The following is a 24,775-nucleotide window of genomic DNA, read 5'->3' on the forward strand; positions in this document are numbered from 1 at the left end:
TTTTCTTAATCTGATAACACAGTCATCTAAGACCCCTTCATAATCTGAGAAATCTATGATCTAGCAGGTTTCAAGAGTGTCAAGGCCAACTAGAAAGCAACACAGCTAGGAGCGGTAAAAAACACCAAGTCTAGAATTCCAAATTAGGGATTGACAAAGGGCAAGTGTTACATGGTTCAAGATGGCTATAAGAAATTAGATGAGGGTAAAGGGGATCAAATATAGGGTGATGGAAGGAGAACTGACTCTGGGTGGTGAACACACAATGTGATCTATAGATAATGTATTACAGAATTGTACACCTGAAACCTATATAACTTTATTAACAATTGTCACCCCAATAAACTTTAATTAAAAAAAAAAAAAAGGAAATTAAGAGAGAAGCCAACTGGCTAACCAAGCCCAGATGTGGTCCCTTGACAAGGTTATGTTAAACAATGATAACTCACAATTTTACTGACATTTCTGAGAGAACTCTTTATTGTGGAAATGATCTTAGCATTTTTGAGACTTCTTTTTTGTTGGTTTATACTAGGCAGTCCAGGACAAATATGTTTTCTGTACTGGGAAGAAACTTTCAGGCTAACCACTTTTGTAATTTTATTGAGACTTTTCTTGTTGTTATTTTTGCTTTTTTCATGTTTTTATTAAGTCAAAAACTTTTGGTGTCTTTCTAAAGGCATAGAAAAATTCTGTGGCTCAATTGAGAGAACATCTTAGGGGGTAAAAGTTTAAATACTCGTGGAAGGCCTTGGGATGCATTTTAGAGGGATGCATTTAAATCTGTGAGGGGAGACACAAATCATCTGTGTCATTGGAGAGCATTTCTATCTGAGAAAAACAGGAGATGGATCTCTCTACTCCCACCAGAAAAGATAAAGACTATTAAATAATACATTCAAAATATTAGATTAATTTAACTATATTAGTCATTGTATATATATTTGTTTTTCTCCTACCTTTACAGTTCTCAGTATCGGTTTTTTGAATAATCAAATAACATTTATGAAATTGTCTAAAAAGCCAGTCTTTCTCTGGGTTCCATTCATAGGTTAAGAAAACCAAATTATTTTGTAACATTTTACAAAATGTTTCTAGAGAATTCTACACAAGAGTTGTATGTGTGACTTACTTATTCAGAAAATTTGTGCTGAATGGACATCGTGTTCCAAGCTTTTTTCTAAATGCTAAAGATACATTAGCAAAAGTAGAAAAATAATAAATCAGAAAAAAATAAGATGTATATAATTGTTGGTAGTCACAAGTGAAAAATAAATCACAAAGGGGAATAGAAAGTATAGGAGCTTGCAGTTTTTACAAAATAATAAGAGACATCCTCACCAGAAAGGTGACATTCAAATAATACCCAAAAGGAGGTGAGCAAGTTTGCCATTTTTATGTATGGATCATGATAATTCCAAGAAGAAGGAAGAGCCTCTGATTGGGCAGCTTACCTGGCCTGTTCAAGGAACAGTAAGAAAGTCAGTGTATCTAGAGTAAGACGCACAAGGATGAGAGTAGTCAGGAGATGAAGGAAATGGAGTCAAAGAGGTAATGAAAATACAAATCAGGTAGAGCTTTATAGGCCATTATAGAGGTTTTGATTTTGACTGTGATTGGAATGTGAGCCCTTTGAGGAACTGGGCAGAAGACTGAGTGATGTGCCTTACCATTTTAAAGGTATAACTGGCTATTGTGTGAGACAGACTATAAAAGGAGGCGAGCACAGATGGAAGCAGAGAAACCAGTTCAAGGTTGTTGGAATGATCTAGTTGAGAGAAGATGGTCACTTGTATCAGGAGATTATAGTAGTCCTTGGGAAGTGGCCAGATTCCGGGATGTTTGATATCAGAGCCACAGATTTAATGAAGCATTGCATATAGGGCAGAGAAAAAAAGAGGTGAAGATCTTCCTTATTTTTTTTTCTATTCCCTAATTATCAAATAAGTTACTCGGAATATGACTATATAGCTAAACTCTTTCAACATTGTTTTATATGAGATTTTACTGTTATCTTCAAATCTTAAAAGATATTGAAATTCTGGTCAGTTAGTACATATTCATCAAAAACTCACCAATCTTAACACAAGCAAAAATGTCTGTTCAAAAAGTAGTATTGGACAAGTTTCTTTTACCTTTAGAATCTTATTCTCCTGACTATAAGGAAGGAATAAGGAAGAAAGTAGCTCAGTGATCATAATCCATTCACTAAGGGAATGTGTGATTATTTGGCTCCTGGGACCAGTCAAGGAGCCATAAGTCTGAGGTCACAGGTGCTCTTGGTATGAACAAGCCTATGAGCTTTGCATATTCTGCTCCAGAGAATCTGCTTCTGACATCATACATACACCTCAAAAAAGCATGTCCCTGCTCACAAGGGAAACCTGTAAAACTGTGTGAAGAGGTCAGTCCAGATCCATCATCATTGCTAGAAAAACTACTCACAAGCTCCTGTTTTTTTTTTTTTTTTTTTTTTTTTTTTTTTTACCAACAATGAAAGTAAATAGCATTGTCCTCATATTTGGACAACATTTTATGACTAACCCATTATGGACTGTTTTCTTTAGAGAACTGAGCTGAAATACATAGTTAGTGAAGCATATATAAGGGTCATGAATAAATTACTTTGCAATCATTTTTTTTAATTTTAAAGATGCACTAAAATACAGAATAACTCATTAACTAATGCAGAATTGTAAAAACAACAACAACAACAAAAACATGTAACTCTCTTTGACTTTACTTACTTTCCTCTTTCTCTTTTGTTCCAGAACCTACAGATAGACCACCTATGCTGTTAATTGCAAATTCCGAAACAATTGAGGTTTTCTATCTTAATGGAAGTAAAATGGCAACTCTGAGCTTAGTCAATGGCAATGAAATTCATACTCTGGATTTTCTTTACAATGAAGATATGATTTGTTGGATTCAATCAAGAGAATCTTCAAATCAGCTCAAATGTATCCAGATAACCAGAACAGGACGATTAACAGATGAATGGACAATCAATATCCTTCAATCCTTCCACAGTGAGTGTTTCAATTCATATTATATGCCACTCCTTAAGGATTTTATTTACACACTAGTAGACAGGATTCTTAGATTTCCTAGCCTAGCTTATGGGAGAGCTATGTATGGAAGTATGAATGCGCTTAAAATAAACATGTTCCCTACATGTTTTTCATATACTCACACGTATGTATATACATAGATTCACTGTTTATGCAAGTAATAAATTGCAGTTAATTTTAATTATTTCTCTAAAGTTTATTAAAGTATCACCTAGATGAGAATTGTGATTTTTTTCACTAAATAATAGTTCACAATGTGATAGTGAAGATGGGAATTTTTTTAAAAGCAAGAAATAATTCATAATTATAATCTCATCAACTGTGTAGTATTTGTTAAAATATCTTGAAAACCATTAAGGTTATGCAAAATGGTAACTGCGACTTGGTTTGCTGACTTTTTTTCAACAGCAAATCACAGTTTTTATACACTCTTCTTCCAAAGAGTGATTTATGATTTGTGACTCACTTTGATTTCTCATGCCAGAAATTCACAAACTAGTAACTGTTGTTTTCTTCCTGCATATTATCATAAACTGAAATCACGCTGTTACACACATTCACTACCTCACTCACATATACATGCATCCTATCTGTCTCCGTGTCTCTCTCTCTCTCTCTCTCTCTCTCTCTCTCTCTCTCTCTCTCTCCCTCCCTCCCTCGCTCCCTCCCTCCATCGCTCTCACATAAGAGTATAAAAATTTATCTGTGCTTGCCTGGGGAAACTGTATGTATGGTAATTTCAAGATGTATCCATTCATTTTATGATATATAGAAAAATTCTTATTCTTACAAATGCTGCTAACATAAAAATAGGTAGACAAATGAAAAAGAATATACAATGAAGACGGAAAAAAGAGAGACTTCTGTAATTGAATAAATGTAGTATTTGGATGTTGGATTCAATAATCATATTTTATTAATGTTTTTGCTATACAATTAAAGGGATTGGTTATTGATCTTTATTAAAAATAAGAAATAGCATGATATAATGTTAGATAATTATGATTAGATGAACTAAATCAGTGGCAAAAATCTTAAAAAAATGGGATATGAAGGTATGATTTTGCATACATAAGTGAGTGGAAATAAATGTTTAACAAATAGAATCTAACACTTTGAAGATCCCTTTAAATAAAACAATTGATAAAACCTTTCATTCTGACAGTGGACCAAGATGCATAGAGAAAGCAGTGGACCCTGGCTACTTCAAGGATTCTATGGAGAGATAACAATTCATAATAAATAGTAAATACCAAGTGCAACTAATGCAAGGAGTGCAGCCGTGTGATTTGAGTGTTACAGACACTGGCTTAGCTAACAGTTGGAAACTGAATAAAAGCCCCCCAGTTCCCGCCATGTTAGTGATTACCTCACTTAATCCAAATGAATTTGTCCCTAGCAAATGGAATATTGGCAATCAAATAGCTACAATATTCACTAAGTTTCCAGGTAAAATTATTTTCTATGCTTACTTAAGCAACATTTCCTCTCTACATAATGTGCCCTAATAATTATAGTAATCCTTTCTTGAATATATATTTTAAAATATTGTTTTAAGTAAATCTGGGATGGTCAAGCAATTACACATTAGACTATAGAAAATAATTAGTAAATTAGATTTAATTTGATTTATAAAACAATTCTTGGCCAATAAAAAAAAAGAGATTTCTTTTCCTAAGGTAATTCATTGAAATGTTAAATAGAACACTCATTTTGAACTATAGAAAACAAATGCAATGGAAACATTTTAATTAGAATAGATCACATTTGATGAAGTCGTATTTCAGCCATGCAGTTTCAGTCACGTTAGAAAAAAGTGATTAAATGTGTGTAATTTAATGATGGGAGTGAGACAGAGGTATGAGTAGGACCATGGTCCTCTATCATCACTTGTAAGTCACATATTTCATCAACATGTCACAGAACAGCTGCCATTGGATATGATAGTCTCTGCATTCACCATGACAGTTTGTGAGTTTATAATGAAATATGAATATTCCTTACATGTATAATTGCATAAAATCTCTGTTACACCATATGAACAAAAGTAATGAACTGATGAGACTATGCCTGAGTAACTGTCACTATCCACTATTTCAGAGATTATTTCTTTAGTTTTCCCTACCCCATTATTTTTAAATTCATTTCTCTGAATTTACTTGCAGAAAACATTATATGTGTGTATGTTTCAATGTCAACCTTATTTATTTTCCACTTCAACATCTGCCAAGACCTACTAATTTAAATTTTTGATTGGATAACTTTTGGATTCTGATACTATACTTCTGTCTTTCATCAATCTTACTTTTTTCTCTTGAGGTAACAACTCTCTCATAATCACATAATATTCATAGACAACATTTACTGAATGTGGTTTAGTGCACTAACAATTCTACATATATATCTCATTATCATCACAAAAATGTCATATGTACATATCCTGTTTATAATTGTCAGTTTATAGATAGGAAAGCAAGCTTGAAGAAGGGAATTTTTTTTTTGAATAAGAAGTCCTTACATCTTGATTTCAATAAATACTAAGCAATGACCTTTTTTAATTGTGAAATATACTCTATTTACCTCAGCCTAGCTTAGAAATTTCATAGCCTTCACTGTTTCACAGGCATCCTCTATCAAGGTGTCTCTGCTCGAGAATGACCAGACTGTTTCCATACTACAAATACAAGCATAATCTCAGGGTAATATAATCCACCTACATCAGTAGAAACACTAGTCCCAAATTGTGTCAACTTATAATGAGTCTGCACTTCTGAAGATGATTATGGAAGTTTACAGCATTATCCTAAGAGTACACAGTGTCACATAATGATACAGAGATCAGCATAGAAACTTGGCATACTTGATTTATAAGGTATATGCTTAAATACTGAATTTTTGCAAACTTTACAATTATCTTTCTCTACCTGATTAATGAGAATTTGATCACATTGTTTTAATTTGCATTCTTATGATTACTGGTGAAGTTGTACACTCTAATGTTCCGATGTGGACATATATATGCATTTCAATGTCTATTGCTATGCTAGAAGGATCATGGTGCTTTATTACTTAAAGTCAAAACTATTTATCTCAGGATAAAATGAAAGTTTATCGTTTGGATTCTTTGCAGGCAGCTGATGTACCTTGCCTTTTTCCACTCAAATCCCATGGTCCACCTAAAAAGTAGTGGACACTTCCTTTAATGCACTTTGTTTTCCCATGTCCATGTATGTTTGTGTATACTGCTTCTTCACCATGGAAAATAAGTTCTCATTTCCTGTAACCAAGCATCTCTTGTTCATTCTTTAAGGCACTCTGTCCTTTCCAGAAGTATCCCAGTTGAATTTAGCAGCCCTTCCTATGTGACCTAAGACATCATAGCACAGTTGCATTATATTTTAATTTTGTGTTTACCTGTTTGTTTCCCCAAATAAATGGTGATGGCCTTTAGGATGTGAGTAAAGGGTGAGGAGTTAAGACTTAGAAGAAACAAGGTTACAGACAACTTCTGGAGAGACTATGCCAAATCATTACCAGGAACATTTAGAAAACCAGTCAGAATCATGGCTAAGTAAGATCTGATCTATATCTAGATAATAGCCTCACATATCAATTTTGGTGTTTCTGAGTTACTAGGTCTGTTCAATGACTACTGGTTTTATTTGGTTTCAGTCTCTGACTGAACAAAACATACACATATGTGTGTAGATGTATTTTGTGACCTAATCTCAATGACCACAGGACCAACTTTATTCAAATTTTTTTAGTCTCCCCACCCTCAAGGCAGTTACAATTAAACCATTTGGAACCAAAGCTCTTACAATAGAAGACAACTAATTTTTGGTGCAGATGTCAGACAGAATGACACAATGGACTTTTTCATCCTTTTCCTTCCCTTGGTCTGGTTAGAAATTTTCTCAGGAAGGAAGTTCTGCTAGCTGGTATTTAGGTCCTTGGATGCATAAAATGCTGGATGTGCTTCTCATCCCAATCTTATGTACTTAGTTATTATCAAGGCACCAGATGTCTTTTGGGTTCAGAAGTGAAGAGCAGGGTCAGGGTGTTCTCTGTGTCTCTGGAGAAGCCCTGCCAGCTACCTTGAACCTGGGAATTTATGCTTTTCATTTTTCACCAGAGATGAAGTATGTTCAACAATTTATCAGTTCTAGTTCTAGCATTCCATGAGAAAAAGTTCAGGAATTGGTCAGCTCCTAGCTGAGGAGAACAAGAGAGAAATAATATGACCATTCGTATCTTATTAATTGATGAGATTAAACATAGATCCATTTCCCACTCCTCCACAAAAAAAGAAAGAAAGAAAAAAGTACTGCTGATCAAAAAGTCTGGATTTTTACATTTATTAGTATTTTTGCTGTTTGGAATCCAGACTTTTTGATCAGCATATTTTGCTTGTGGAGATATAAATTTTACACAAAATCTTGACTGCACTTAACTGGCTTTATATTATTTCCTAAGAAATATCTGTGAAGAATCTAAAGCACATCCTCCATGAGGATATTATAACTATACCCACAGATACATTTTTTAATTAACTGCTGTTTTATAAGGACATACATGTTTTATTAAAATCTTTATACTTCTTAAAAGTTTCTCATCTTCTATTTTGCATATTTATGTGGAAACATAAAAATTACTTTCTTTTTTTTTTTGTTTTTTTTTTTTGAGATATAGGGTATGTGGGTGTGCCTGCGTAACTAGTAACTAGTTAATACAGTATATTTCAGCCAGGATCTGGAATTACAGCAAAGTGATCAGACCATCCATTAAGACCTCAAAACAAACAAACAAGCAAACAAACAAACAAAAACAGTTAAAATTAGCAAAGATATCGACCTGAGGACACATTCCCAGAGAACTTTTAGAATCCCCTTATTGATTACATATACTTAATGTTGTAGGCATTGTTATGAAATTGTTCTTTAATTTTTACATCAACATCAGATGAATTTATACTTTGAAGTAAGTAGCCCATTCTAATTTACAATAAGTATACAAGTACACAACCATAAAAGGCTATTATAATTATATTATAATATATAATAACTGAATGCCTAGTTAAAAAGGAAAGAAAAAAAAACTCTCAGCACTGTGTTGGTCTATAAATGTGTCTTTATTATTAGTTCATTTTGCCGTGCTACAAAAGAACTCAATTACTCTTTTATGGTCATTTGGCAACATGCTTGAAACTCAGGAAAGCAGAAATTAGAGATGTGTTAAGCTTTAATTGTTAATATTCGTTTTTCTCTATGAATTTGGTGAAATATGCTTTCACACTCATAGTCACAAACATTTTCCCCTTCAAATTTTGGTTGATGCTACATACAGCTCTTAAATAATTATGCTTATAGAATTTTGTGTAGCTCACATGTCTGCTTGTTTCATTAATGGATTATAATAACCAAAGTGGAAATCTCTTGATGATCCCATGACTGTTCCATATACGAGGTAGAACATACTATTTGTTAGGTTTTCTTTATCTACCAATCTGAAATGTGGAAGATAAAATGCTCTTTTCTTCATGAATAAGTCATGAAATATATCTGAAATCCATGATAGTTAATTACTAAAACTGGAGTTTCTGTCTTGATAAACTTTATTTTAGTGAAAGAAAAAGGAAATGAAGGAAGGAAAGAGAAGGGAAAAAGTGAAAGTCTTACATTTGTGACAAGTAGCCTGCTAAAATAATTTCTGACTTAATATGTATTTGACAAATTCTATTTTTTCTCTTTAAATATAGTGCTATAATTACTTATTTTTATTTTACATTTTTATAAGGGATTCATATCAAGTAATGGACTTTTTTTTCTCCTAATATTCGTTTACCATTAAGCATTTTTAATATTGCAGACACATTTATAAGATATTAGGGGCTTATCATTGAATCTAAAGACAGTGAGCAATAGGGGCCGAGTTAAGCAAGGCAATAAAACTGGCATTTTGCGTTTCAGTTTTTGGTTAAGATTGTTATTTATTTGTTTCAGGCTATAACATCTTGTGACTTGTACATTTGTTTTAATACTGGGCTTTATATTTTCCTCAACACAATAGTTGGGGTGAGTTGGTATGATCCTGGTTCTGTCATTAACTGGCTATGTGACTTTATACAAATCAATTTAAAATGAAAGAACGTGTTCACATAATTGCTGGGATTCCAACCAGATCTAAATATTTCCCCCCTTCCATTCCCTTGAGTTTGCTTTTCTTTTCATTTGTGGTGTGCCTGTGTTTGTGTGTGTGTGAAGGGAATATTTGTCTCTTCCCTTTATTAATTCCTTTTTATTTTCCTCAACACCTAATCACTCACAACAATTAATCCTTTTCTGATACTATTTCTCAAAATATGTTCCTTGGGACACCAGTTTTGCAAGATGTTTGTCGAAAAATAATTTTGTGGTCAAATGAGTTTAGGAAATTTTACATGCTATATCACCTTATAGGATATTTATATGTACATTAGCATTAGTTAAAGATTATGAAAAGTCCTTGAGTAAAATACTTATTTTACTTTGTTTAGCACATGATTTCTTTAATTTGTTTGAGTACTGAACACTTCATTGATATTTTTGTGCGTGTGTCGGAGTATGTTTCTGTGGGTACTTGTTTCTAAGGATGTGGTATGACTGTGCATATATGTCTACTATGTATTAACATCCCAGATATCTAGGGTTTTATGTTATCCATTTTGAGAAACATTGTTTTAAAGGCCTTAAGCAGAATTACTCAGATTGGATCCTCCCATACTTTTTTTTTTTTTTTTTTTTTTTTTAGTCTCTGGTTAAACCCATAAGTGCTGTCTGTACAAGGGGATATACAGATTCACTGTAAAACATTTTTATAGCTATTTCTTCCTAAGCGTACAACTATTTTTAGTCTGAACATAGAGGGTTATAGGATCCACATACCACATGCACTAAGACTGCAGTGATAAAACCAGAGACTGTTTTAAAACTGGAATTTAGAGGAATTAGATATACAGTAAAGGTTTAGACACATGTAAAATTTATTCCAGCAAAGGACTTAACCTAAAAAATGATTTGTGATTGAGGATGATAGCAAAGAGAGTATTCAAGAACTTAGACTTGCATCCAGTATCAAGCAATTTCTGATATAATTGTAACAACTTTTCCATGAGTTAGATGAGAGTATGGTGACAGAACCTCTTGATGGTAGAAGAGCAATGTCAAATGATATGACATAGTGATATAGATTGTGAAGGACTTTGTATAAATGTCTGTGAATAATGGCTCTAAATTTATATATATGTATATATATATTTATATATATATGTATATATATGTATATATGTATATATATATGTGTGTGTGTGTGTGTGTGCACGCACACACAGACATATACATATTGTGTTGAGGATACAGTCACAGGTATTCTACTCATCAAAAAGGTAGAATTCTATAGTGTAACTCTGATCATTTTCTAAGTACCTGAGAAACTTAGAAGGCCTAAATCTCAGGTCTATGAAATTCCCTTTGCTTTTCAAATAACTTTCAGATTTGGTTTCTCAGATACCATAATTCTAAGAAGGAATTTGTTGGGATGGTGTCTGTTAGCAGTTGTGCCACTGGAACATCCTAACAGTAGACATAAATTTAAAAATTGATATTCTGATTGATTTATTATTTTCCTGGGAGCCTGGAGAGCATGAAATAATTTCCCAAAGCCTGATAATCCTTTGGTGAACAACTCAAATAGAATTCCTGAAATTGAAAATCTAATGATTAGATCTGTGCTTAAAATATTCTGTAACTCTTTATCATCTTGATGACATTTACTTAAAGTCGAATCAGGTCTTGTAGCAACTTTTGTTGTTTTAATGTGAGAATCTAAAGGATATGAATCTCTCTGTTTCAAGGTATTATTAAGGAAGATGTATCCATATATATATAAAGTATAATTATTCAGTTCAGTTTCACTAAAAAATAGCAGGTAGCTTTGCTCTCTATATTTCTAAACCTGAATGGTGGAGAAAGACTTGTGTACTACTTACTAATCAACAATGAGACTAACTTTTCCAACCAATTCATGTTTTAAACATGTCTCCAAAATGTGCTAGAGTTTTGTTAATTTTAAAACACCCACAAGATAATAATAATAATAATAATAATAATAATAATAATAATAAAATAATAATAAATAATTATATAACCAAAGAAGCTTGTATTTTACATTTTGATTGTTGTTGCAAGATACTATTTTGCATACTGGAAATAACAGTAATAACAGCAATAAAAAACATTCATAGTTTTACCTGTGGCTTGACAGAACAGATCAGATTATCTGAAGCAGTAAGAAAAATTTATTATCCATGTGAAATAGCTCACTTGGCGTTAAGACTTAGTTTAATTGTTTGTACTGTTTAAAAATATATTGATAATTTGTTTGGAGTTATAAGAGGTAGTTGAAATAAAAATCATTATAAAGTCTGTGACTTCTCCCTTATAGAAGACTCATTGTGCCTGACAGAGTCTACCAGTCCAGGCTATATGAGGGGAATAAAAACTCACTATTTAAATCAGGACGTGCTTTAATACAGTATGTTCTCAATTGTTGGGCGAGAGCTCTCAATTAATTGTTGGGAGAGATAGAGGAGAGAATTCTAAGCTGTGCCTTTGGAAATAATTTCCAAAATGACCTCGAACTTTAGGAGCTACAATCTCTGTAGTCTTTACTAGAACTATGCTAGAATCAAGAACCCACTACTGCTTCTGAACACCCCAGTAACTGGAGATTGGACATCCACAGTGGCAATTCAGAAATTAGGAAAGTTTGTGACAGAGCCACGGCCACTGTGCTGTACCCACACTAATTCTTGTTACTTAGGAAACTGGATAATGGAAACTGAAACAGTACTCCAAACACGTTTTGTTTTTCAACCATTGCCCTTGCCTGTCAAAAAATTTGAAACAGGCAAGAAGATTGCCTCACTCTTATTTCTGCTTCCAAATTTCTGAGGGCACGTCAATTAGCACCCAAAACCTCAGCCTCAATTTTCTGTGGAAAAGGTAGTTTTAAGCTTCTAAATCGCTTCAAATGGACAAAAAGTAAAATGAGATTGATGCAGCCAATCTAGAGTATCCAGTACGTGTGTGTATTTTAAAGACCTAGAAATAGTTAATGTCAATTTTTTTTCTTAGTAGAAATACTTTTTTTCTTTACCCTATTTACTTACGAGTGCAGTAAAACCAGTATAGGAACCAGGTCTGACTATTTTTCGTTCTTCTTCTTTAGGAATTAAAAAATATGTATTTTTCCTGCTGAAGTGTCTCCCGAGTGTGTGTGTGTATGTGTGTGTGTGTGTGTGTGTGTGTGTGTATGTGTGTGTATTTCAACCCCTTACATTATTTTTATTGATAGTATGTCACAGTGTGATTCCCACAATTTTGTATTTTTCCTTGGGATCATTAATTTATTTCAAGAAAAGACTCCGATATTTTTTCCAAGATGCCCTATTAGGTCCAATCTATTGTTTTTTCTCCTTTCAAGTGATTTTAGGAACTCTCAAGTATTTCATCTTCCTCCATGGCTATAAAAAGAGGGGGAGTGGGGATCATACCTGACAGAAAGAAAGATGGCATCATTGAATTCTACTGACATAGACATGCAATTTTTTTAAATAAATGATCTTTTTAGTGTTTACCTTTTGTTATATCAAAGAGAGATAAAGAGAAATATTCAGTTGTCTCTGAAGTTCTTAACAGGATCGACTTTCAGTTAAATTAAAAAAAAAATACATTTGAAAGTGAAATGAAGCTTTCCTTTAATTTTTCCTCTGTATCACATGTAAGTTTTACTCTGTCTTAGAGCTTTGAGGATTTGATTTGCAAGAAGAATATAACTGAGTAAATTAAAACTCTCCATGGGTATCACCACAAAAATTTTGAACTTAAAGGAGTGCATTATGATTGCAATTAGTCACATAAAATGCCATTGGAAATTATAGCAGTTAGTTAGATAATTTGTACAAAAAAGATGTTTGTTCCTAAAGTACAGATAATTGAGGCAAAATACCCCAAATGTGTGAATTATGCAAATAGTCATCTCAGTGTTCCATCCCATTCTTTGTGATTAGCCTGAGCTATTATTTTGAGACTCTCAATTAATGTTGTCCATCCTTTGTCATGGGATAATATTCATACAAAATTACATGGACAATCAAGATAATTATTTTGATAACCTCAAGCTCAGTCATTTGCATATTCCAACTTTTTATCCTTGAATTATACAGACAATTCATTTTTGGTAGTTCATATTGAATGTAGCACCTGGTTTATTTCTGAACATCATTATATACAGTTAAGATGTAATGAAAAATGATTCTAGCCAGATATACACTAAATACTTAACTTTCGTAGGACTTTTTGTTGGAACTTTAACAACATTAAGATTAATAATGATATTTTGGCTTGGTCAGAGATCAAGAGGTATTAGCATATGAAATCAAAGTTTTAAAAATGGGTATTTTTTTAAAATCCAAAATTGGACTTAAGATGTCCATTGAGGTATTATGTAATGTATATGCCTTATGTATAGCTCTTAAATTCTTATAAATATGAAATATTACAGAATTTGCTATTATCAGTTATTTTATTTATTGTTTATGGATTTCAATGTGATTGAGTATTCCATAATTCTGAATGCTATGAATTAAATATTTTTGTACCCCCAAAATTCATATGTTGAAGCCCTAATCCCTAGTGTGTGGTTATTTGGAGGTAGGGTCATTGAGCGATAATTAGGTTTATATAAGTTCATGAAAGAAGAGCCCCAATATAAGGCATCCATTCCCTTATAAAAAGCAAGGTGACCAGGATATCTCTCTCTCTCTCTCTCTCTCTCTCTCTCTCTCTCTCTCTCTCTCTCTCTCTCTTTTCTCTCTCTCTCTCTCTCTCTCTCTTTTTCTCTCCCATATGAGGATACAAAAGAAGGTATCAATCTGAATCAAGAAGAGAGCCTTCACTGGATACAGGCTCTTGATCTTGAACTTCCCAGTCTCCAGAAATTTGGGAAATAAATATTTGTTTTTCAAGATAGCCAGCTTAGGGGATTTGTTATACTGGTAGCAACCCAAACTAAGATATTCTCCTTCATTGTAAAAATAGAAGTGCATTTATTTCCTAATGTATCCGTCTAGATTGCCATGGGGCAAATCCCCAGAATAATAACACTCTGTCTCCATTTACATAGGTCTTAGACTAACTTTAGAATGAAATGTCTGAGGTAGAAGATTGTAAACTTGTCACAGCAGGGCTTGACTAAATCTGGATTTCTTGTGTCATTTCTCATTCAGAGATTCCCTGATACTTTTCAGTATGCTTCAGTGTAAATGCTAGAAATAATCCCCATCCATGTCAAACAAATTAAACTAATCATTTGTTGATTGGTTTTGACTGTTGGACTTGACCAAAAAGAAAAAAGAAAGAAAACATTTCAAAGGCATTTATTGATTTGTATTATGTTTATGTCTCTGAAGAACTTATGCTATTTCATTATCATTATGTAATTAATCCTAACAGTAGAGTAAGTTTAATTTCTAAAACATTTGCCAACAGTGAACATTTCTATGGAAGTATCGAACAAATATCTAGTCACTGGGTTTCTCAGTTGAAATTGTTTTTACTTCATCCAATGAAACTGATACCATTTATCTAACCGAACCTCACTTTATTTATAGAATCAGTCCACTAAAAATACATCAGTATGCTTTCTTCTTCATTTATTATACATTGGAACTAATGCCTAGGGTAAACAAATAATTTTTCATTTGTTGCACTTCAAATTCTGGGTCTATATCTTGGGTAGGTTAAGAGATATGACCAGGATGAAAACTAAATGATCAATAATAACAATATAGCAATTATATATAAATTATGTATAATTTTATAATATATAAGATAAATATGCAATAACAATTATAAGCAATTAATCAAAAGTCTGTGTTTTTGAAGACTTTTGTCAATAGTGAATCTGAAGTAATCTACTATGTGCAAGCAGAAGCAGTCAAAGTAACTAGTAGTCTCAGAGACAAACCATGGCCTAGGTGACCGTAGGTTCTTAAAGGATAGGAACAAGAGCCACAGAGTTACATGACCCCGAGAGTCAGAAAATGATACTTGGTAGGGATAGACAAGAAAGAAGGACTCTAGAGAATCGAGAGCAATAAGGCTGTAGAAGTCACATAGAATGTGGCAGTTTGAATGCAAAAATGGATGTGGTGGTATTTTGTCCCTACTTTCTCCTGATCTTTGATTTATTATTCCTACTTATTCACTCAGGCTCACCAGTTGTTATTATTCTTCCACACTGTTATATGGTACCATCGCCCTTCACACTATTGTTACCCTCGTTACTCATTTGTGAAATTGCTATCTGCCTATTTGTGTTTTCATAAAATTGCTCATCAACATTAAGTAATATAGATCCTTCTTATATACAGTTTTCCTGGGCAAAGAACAGTGACATGACAAATCTGAGCTCACAGGTAAAATCAAGGAAAATATCGCAGCTGATTAAAGAGCAAAAGGAGCTGTGACTCCATATGACTCCTACACTGACTGATGTAGAGGTGAGAGCAGACATTTTAGGCAGGAGATTTTTGAACAAAGGCTATTGTGAATAGAACAGTAGTATTGATTTGGCAATATTTACTTGGCACTTAACCATGGAATAAATACAATTCTAGGCTTTGGGACTTTAGCTGTGAATTACACATACAGAATCCCTGCTCTTACGGAGTTTTCGTAGTGTGGGGAGTAGTGACTAATAAGTAGGAAATCTTAATCAGTTATGAATGATAAAAAGAAAATAAAATTAGGATATTGATATTGAATGGTGGGGATGCGTCACTCTGTGTGATTTTTTTGGGGATAGTTAATGTTGACTTGTCAAGAGAGGCCTTTCTGAGAAACTGACATTTGAAGGGATATCTGAATGAAATGAGAGCACACCTTATGCATAATTAGATACTCTTTTGTCTTGAAGATTAAGTACAGATGTCCTAATGTGGGAGCTTTCTTTGCAGGTTGAAGAAAAAAATGAAGAAGCCAGTATGTCTAGAATAGAATGAGAGAGAGAGATGAGGTTAAAAGGAGGTTTAGAAGCCTTGCACGTGATGTTAAAGATTTTGGATTTTATGCTAAGTGTGGTGGGAAGTCGTTGGAAATTTTAATGAGGACTGGTGCTTTGGAAAATAAGAATACAGACTCAAGATTTAGAATAAAGCCTGTTGTTTATTAAAACTTTATGGAGAAAACAATAACACAAAGGGAAATTGGAAGCCAATTACACCTCATTCTCTGGGTAGTGTTCATCACAAAATGTTAAAAAGAGAAATACTCCATTTGACTTAAAATTGAGCCAAAGTGCAGCAAAGTTAGATATTTATAAAAATACTGATGATGTACATTGAAAGCATTTCTGCTGCATTGTAAAGCCCTGGAGTCTATCAGTTCATTAAGACTTTTTCTTTACTAGCAATCAACTGTAACATATATCTCAGACTATAAAAAGTACTGTATTCTTCTGTGGTGTCATGATATAATTTGTGTTTTACAATGATCACTCTAGGTGCTCTGTGAAGATTGTAACAGTGGGTCTAGAAGTGCAGAGAGAGACCAGTTAAGAAGCAATTGCAGCCATCAGGGAGAGAAAAATGTGTCTTGACCAAGGAGAGTAATAGCAGAGATGGGAAGAGTGTGTAGTTTCAGGGAAAGGTCTTATGGTTCCCTGATATATTAAATATGGGGTGACATGGGGGGAAATAAACATGGAATTAAGGATGAATCCATTTGTGTTATGTGTCAAAAAAAGAATGTAAAGTTTTGCCCAATGGGAAAAGAGACATCTTTGTGTAAACTATTTTTGCTTTAGAGAGAGAATAACCCTGGCATCTTTTCTAAATGCATCTACCATAGGAAATATTAAGATTTACTTGTAACTTGGCCTCGAGTAGAAATTGAGAAACAGTGGAACTGTGAGGTGGAAGGGAGATTTAGAAACTCAGTCATCTCATGTCCCTTCCCCCTAACAAAACATATAGGAACATCCCCTTTCCATATGAATACCTGATATTGGCCCATTAGCTCATGTCAGAGGCACCTTCATTGTCTTTTTTCACAAAGACATCAATGGGTTGTATGTAGAATTTTGTGACTATTTGTATAATGAACTGACCTTAATGTTCATTCTATGTTACATGTGTTTAAAAAACAAAATTGGTACCTAGGAAGAGGCAATTATTTGTTAAAGGAAAAGGGAAGGACTCCATAATGTACCACTGGTTGTGTTCCTGTAAGGCCGTTCCTGCCTACAGTACACCTAAATTGAATTTCTATAATACTATTTTAATTATTATACCAAGAGGACAGAGCCTTTGCTTGCTCGATTCACTTTATTTAATTCATCTAAGGATAAAGTGAGTATATGCTTCTTGTAAAGATTATGGTGACATATAAAAATAAATAGAATTACATCATCTTATCATTCAGTTAGAGCATTTTCAAATGCTCTAACAAAGAAATATAGTCTAAAATCTAAATGTTAATTTTCCACTGAAACCAAGAGACACATAAACTGAAGAAGATAGAATCATTTCTCTAAAATCCAACCGTTTTTTAAATTTAATTTTTACCTGCCGTTCTCTGTATTTACATTAGAAGCACTATAACTCTTCAGTGAAGGCGACCTCACAGTTTGAGGGACAATATTTGAGCGGAAATAAAAATGTTACATTAAAATATCCATGATAGACAAGAATAGACATATGGATAGAAACCATCTATATTTAGAATGTTTCTGATTTGCTGTGATTTGTTCAGAATTTCAATCATTCTTGGCTCTTTTATCCAAACTAGAATATAATTTAAATGCATTCCTTTCAATATTATATATTTAATGTTGGCAAAGGAAATATGGTAAGTATATGCCAAGTAACCTCACCATTGTTCTGGGACTCTTTGAAGCCACCATATCTCTCATGGCATTGCAGGTATTCGTAACTCCTCACCTGCTTTCAGATTTACCCCTTTGATCCACATAGAAGTCAGAATGATCTTTTTAAATTTATAAACAGACATCTAAATTCCCTTCTGGAAACTGTCCTCAGAGACTTTCCGCTAAACACTACAGATTGATCAAAAGTGTTTATCTGTTCTTTTTTTGAAAGTCAACTAGTAAATAAAGTAATGTTAATTGTGTTAACTACGCCCTCAAAGGGAGAGAGAGAGAGAGAGAGAGAGAGAGAGAGAGAGAGAGAATGGACAAAGCATGTGAGATAATTTTGGACAATAAAGAACAGATGATTAAATGATAAATTAATTAGGTTTAATATCTCTTTGCTTTGCTGAGTGCAGATGGGGTACCAAGATCAAGAACCTCAGAAAGACTAAAAAGTAGAGTCTCTGGACACCTCTGAAAATGAATATATAGGACAGGGTTTATAAGAAGATGATTGGCTTAGAACCTGTTTTTAGAATTGCTGGGTTACTGGATTCCCTATCCCAGTCCCCATAGCCAAGAACAACTTGTCTTCTACTTTAGCAGAAAATGGATGTTTTACTTCTGAAGCAGTTAAACAATAAGTATCTGGAATGATAAAGGAAGCCCCAAGACCATGGCTAAGGAGCAAGCCAAGTACAGATTGGCACAAGAGGATGGCAGGAGATAGGAGGGATGCCAAAAGCAAATAATAGTGATAATAATAATAATAATAATAATAATAATAATAATAATAATAATAGATTACTGTTTTGGTTTTTCTTTTTCCATTTAGGGAGGGATTTTAGAGTTATTTTATAGAATTATGCAATAGTAATATAACAAAGAAAGCAAGAAAGGAAAAAAAATAGAATCTTAAAAAAAAGTTGTTCAAGGAAGGAAGTATAACCATAATAAAATATTTTCTTCACCTGTCAACAAAAAATTATGTAATCATATAAACACTGATAGTTAATTTAACTGAAAATTAAGATTGTGGAAAGGTGGGGGGAGAAAAAGTGTAAATATATATGTATGTGTTTAGAGGAGTATAAAGAATTAAATTCTAATCTTGTGTATTAGAAAGTCAATAGATTTGGTAAACTTTAAAATTGTAGTAAATGGGTTATATAGAATTATGGAAGTAAATACAATTGAAATAGCTAGATTAATTGGACGAGAGTAGAGAGAGGTAAGGTAGACACTGTTGTTTTTAACTCAAAGCTTTGATGGGATGTTTAATTTTTTAAGTCATGTACATGTACTGTGTAACAAAAATAAAAATCACATGTAAGACAAAGTCATCCCCTGGTTTTACAAAGTAATCATTATAAAATCCATCAGTTTACTGTAGTTTATATATCCCTGCCAATCTCTGCTCTCTCCCCCTTTCCATCCATCCATATTTTAGCTATGATACAGTTGCTTGTATGCCTACTCCTCATTTTTAAAATATACCAAGCTCATTCCTGCTTGGTAGACCCTGTCCCCAAATTTCTACATGCCTAGTATCTTGTTATTCTGTGCTTAGTTCAAATACCATCCTTCTCAGGATGCCCGTGGACCAGTCACTCTGTAAGTCATTACTCTGTTTCATATTCTTCATAAAACTAATACTATCTGATTCTGTTATTCTTGAGATGGGGACCATATAAGGGATCCAGACTAAATGCCATTGTTTTAGCACAAAACCACACTTTTTAAAAGTAGAGCAGAAATTTGCAAGGCAAGTTATCTTTATCTTTAAATTTTTCAGAGTTAATTTATGAGCACTTATGGAATATCCTCTCTGTTTAAGCATTAAACTGCACTATAGGTAATTTAAGGGATCAAAACTAGTTAATATTATACACAGTCTAGTTCAGATATAAGTCTAAAAATGACATCCAAATGATGGGAATCCAACAAAATCTAGCTTTAAAAGCTTCAGAGATTTGACAAATCCAAAACTCTAATTCGAAAGGATATATGCACCCCTGGGTTCATTGCAGCATTATTTATAATAGGCAACATATGGAAGCAACCTAAGTATCTATCAACAGACAGATGGATAAAAAATGTGGTGCATTATACAATGCAGTACTATTCAGCCATAAAAAAGAATGACATTTTACCATTTGTGGCAACATGGATGGACCTAAATGGTATTATGCTAAGTGAAATAAATCAAATAAAGAAAGGCAAATACCGTGTCATAGGACTTTCATATGGAATCTAAAAACAGAATAAAACAGAACCAGAAATAAACTCATAAACATGGAGAACAAATTGCTGGTCGCCAGATGAGAGGAGGTTTGAAGGATGGGTGAAAAAGGTGAGAGGGATTAAGAAGTACAAATTGCAAGTTATAACAATACTCACTGGGACATAAAATGCATCATAGAGAATATAGTCAATATTGCAATAACTATGTTTGGTGTTAGATGTGTACCAGACTTATCAGTGTTCACCCTGTATGGTATGTAAATGTCTAATCACTATATTGTATACCTGATACTAATATAATATTTTATGTCAACTGTAATTGAAAAATAAATTAAAATAATAAGAGGTAATATTCAACCTGTAAAAAATAAAATAAATAAAAGCTACAGGGATTTGACAACAACTGTATTAGTCATCTGTCATTGCATAACAAATTACCCCAAACTTAGTGTTTTAAAAACAGCAAACATCTATTATCCCATACTTTCTGCAGTTCAGGAATTCAGGAATTGCTTAGCTAAGTGGTTGTTTCTCATGAGGTTATAATATATTTGTTAGCCCTGACTGGGGGGATTGAGGTTGGAACTTAATTGAGGTTGGAACACTGGCTACCAAGAAAATTCTTGTGACTGCTGGCAGTAGGCCTCTCTGTGTTCCTTGCAACATGGGCCTCTCCACAGTATTGCTTGACTATCTTCATAACAGATGCTGGCTTCCACCAGAGTGAGTGATCCAGAGAGAGAGAGAGAGAGAGAGAGGAAATTAAGTTATATAATGCCTTATATGTCTTATCCTTGGAAATCACAGTGTGTCATTTTTACCATATTTTATTCAGTACAAAGAAGTCATAAAGTACATCCCACATTCAAAGAGAGGAGAATTAAGATCCACCTCTTTAAAAGAGGATTATCAACAAATGTGTGGGCATATTTAAAAATTATCACAACTAAGTGTCTATCTTATCATAAATTAACGTTGTTATTATTTTATCTGGTGCCATACTATTCCCTAGTACATACTTGTACATATTATAAGCAGTCATAAAGCCATACAATAAAGGGCAGTCCTTTAGTTCATTCTGGAAGGCAACTAGTATCTGTGGAATACCTAACTGCATATCATTGTTCTGGATTCTTAATGTTTGTCTGATTTAATATCTGACCACTTTGTAAACTGATATTATGTTTATTTAATATATAAACAATGGCTCTAATAGATATTAGTAACTTTCACAAAAATGTACTTTTATGTAGAAGTTTGGGCTAAACTAAATGTTATACAGTGTTTGCTTTGCTTTGGTGTCATCACATTAGTGGCTTTTGATCCAGTTTGCCTGCACACAGGTTTTGTTTGATACCCAAAATACCTTATAATTAAACAAAAAAATAGTTTACCGTAATAAAAAATGTAAGACTTCAAATGAAATCTAGAAATCTGTATTTTGGTGGTCTTTGAAGTAATGAAGCATTTCGATACCGAAACAATCAGCTGAGTTTGAGTGTGCCGTTTTTAGTTAGTTGTATACTTTCAGGTCGTCATCTAGGTTTGTCATAGTCCCTCCTGACAAGCTTTACCTATTTATGATACTTTCTAATCCTTTATTCATTTAAATTTGCTATCTCTGACTGGTTGATCACATAGCAACTAATTAAAGAAGAAATCAAGTACTAAAATGTGTTACTGTATAATTTTTAAAGGTTAGAAACATGACTCATACAAATATGTAGTAGACATATGTTAATGAGTCATTTAGCTCATTAATGAGAGAACCAGCAAGATGGTAAATCTGGCTCAAAGGACTACAGAAGAGACTGAAGAATTTAAAATAAATGAAAGAAAAATATGCTGACTTAAGATTGTAAAGTTAGATATAAAACTAGCTAATGTCATAGTGGACAATAAACTGGGGTTATTTTTACCATCTGATGGAAATCATTTTCATCTCCACTGGACAAAAATTATTTGCAATTTATTAATACACAAATTAATATCTAAACTCATAGAGATTGGGACCTAATTGATATTAAATTGTAAATTAAACAAAAGAATATCTCCTAGGAGAATTAACTAGCTCTGCTTGGTTTACAGATTGCCTTTGTTCTGTGCACAGCCATCCCTGGTCTCTCTCCGTATGGCCTGATCACCTCTTTTGATAAGGTCCACCCATTAGGTTGGATTAGGGCCCTCCCCAATGGCCTTTTTCAAATTTAATCATGTCTGTAAAGACTTCATCTCTAAGTACAGTCACATTCTGAGGTATTGGGGGCTAGGATTTCAACATATGAATTTTGGGGGAAACAATTCAGTCTATAGCACTACGTATACACACATTTTAGTGAATTAAAATGTTTAAGTTCTACTTTCACCAACTCTGATAATTACTTGTTTTATGATATGAAGAAAATGTTGATGTAACATTTTATTAAATTATTGATAATCAAAAGTATTTGTCTTTCTTGTTTTTTTATTTATCCCCATGACATTTTCCATTAATTTCCACTGGGTACAGCTTTCAGTTGTTAGGCTTAACAAATATTGGGTTTTAGAAACTGTTCGTTGTTACTTACATTAATAGAATACATATTAAGCTTCAAAATACTTATTTTTTATTTTTATTTAAAATTTTACCAATATTAATATTTAGATTATTTTGTTGATATGAGCAGAAAAGTAACCTTTGTTTTTGGCCATTAAGAAATTCTGAAGGACCATAAGAGCCATTTCAAAGGACCAGTAAGGATGAAATCCAAGTGAATTTTGGTTGAAGAATTAATAAAAGCTGACTAGAGAAAATAATAACAAGAAAATATTGAACTTTGTTCTAGTAACAGTAAAGTAGTAAAGGTTTTACTAAAAATTTACAGATTATTTTGTAATGTACTACCATAAAAATATTAGTTATCTTCAGCAATTTCCTGTGAACTTTGTTATATATCAGCAAAATAAAAATGAAATACTGAACCTGTTATCTACCAATTTCCTAAAATGTTCAAATCATATTAGTCAGATCTATCTATCTATCTATCTATCTATCTATCTATCTATCTATCTATCTGGCAGCTTGGTTACTTGAACTCTTTGTCTAATTGCCTCAGTTGTCCAATCTTAATAAAAATTACATTAAAATCAGGAAGAAACTTCAAATATAAGAAAAAGAAACAAAAACAATTTCCACACTTTCTAAATGTTTGGCTAATTATTAAATTTTTTAGTGAAAACTTGTTTCTCCAAACTCAGATGGTTGTTAACAATACCTATTGTTTCAGTAGCAGACACTTTTTGCAATGATTTAGAGTTGAAAGAAGGTATGAACGCTGTCAAACAGCTCTTTGGTCTGAAATTACAATTGCATAGACTAAACCAACTGCATGCCTAGTGTAAGAGACAAGTCATTGAATGGACTCTGGCACATATTTTGTCAGAATCCAAGGTATTTAAAATGACATTTGAAACAATCTGGTCTGTGCTCTGATATAATAATACAAAAAGAATAATATAAAAAAGCTATATTTACAGATTTCTGGAGGCAAAGAGATAGTTCAAATATATATTTTTTTAAATCCTGGTCACTGAACCGGTTGAAAAAAAGCTTCATGTTGTTTGTGGAACGTTTAAATGCTTATGCTTCCATAAAGGCTGTAATTTAGAATGGAACTGTAATTGATAGCTTGAAAATGTGTGTCCAATTAATGCAATATCCACTTTCTCCTGGTGCCTGTGAGGCATGTTAGAAATTCCCCCAAAGTTGCTACTTTCTCTGTTTTGCTTTGACAGTATACCATTATGATGGTAATGATGGCACATGCATCTCTATTAGTCTTTCTGTTGAAAGAATATCATTCACTGAAGCAGCATGTTACTAAGGAAGTGTTTTGAAGTATAGAGTAGGAAGAATGTTTTGCTTCAGATTGCAGAGTGAAGGTTTTATTGCTCGATGAATCATAGATCCATAGTAAAATCAAACAGGGAGGTATCAAAGTATAATTTCCATAGATAAAAATGTGACTGTCATAAAAGTTAGGAATGAATAGGACCAGAAATGTATTTATTTATGGCAGTATTGAGGTAACCAGCCCAGCCTTGCTGATCTAGGTGAATTAGTGGAATTGGATATGTATAGGCATTTTAAAGAAAAAGAATGTTTAAATATGATTTGTAGGTTAGGTATAAAAATGGTTAATGGTATGGGTAAAAAACCATAACCTTTGGGATTATCCTTTTTACCAGATAAATATCTACAAATTAGAATGAAATTTCACAGTGTATAGGTCTGAACAAATTGAAAATATTAAGTCAAACACATATTCCTCTAGAGCTACACTATCCATAGTAGCCAATAGCTACCTACATTTTTTTACAATTTAAATTTGAATTAATTAAAATGAAACACAATGCAGATTCAGTTTCCCAGTCACGCTAGCCACAATTTAAATGCTCACTAGACACATGTATAGTGGCTACTTTATTGGACAGCATGGGTAGCGAATGTT

The 24,775-nt window shown here is 33.0% G+C and overlaps 1 protein-coding gene across 1 annotated transcript in view; it reads left to right on the forward strand.

Moving 5' to 3' along the window:
- The window catches only part of LRP1B (LDL receptor related protein 1B), a 1,793,989-nt gene that overhangs the window by 843,014 nt on the left and 926,200 nt on the right, over positions 1-24,775 (forward strand). Inside the window, exon 6 of the mRNA XM_033112843.1 lies at positions 2,772-3,029. Coding sequence (XP_032968734.1) covers positions 2,772-3,029 — 258 coding nt within the window. The remainder of the gene's footprint in view (positions 1-2,771; positions 3,030-24,775) is intronic.

This window comes from Rhinolophus ferrumequinum, chromosome 8, assembly GCF_004115265.2.
Source record: "Rhinolophus ferrumequinum isolate MPI-CBG mRhiFer1 chromosome 8, mRhiFer1_v1.p, whole genome shotgun sequence".
NCBI lineage: Eukaryota > Metazoa > Chordata > Mammalia > Chiroptera > Rhinolophidae > Rhinolophus > Rhinolophus ferrumequinum.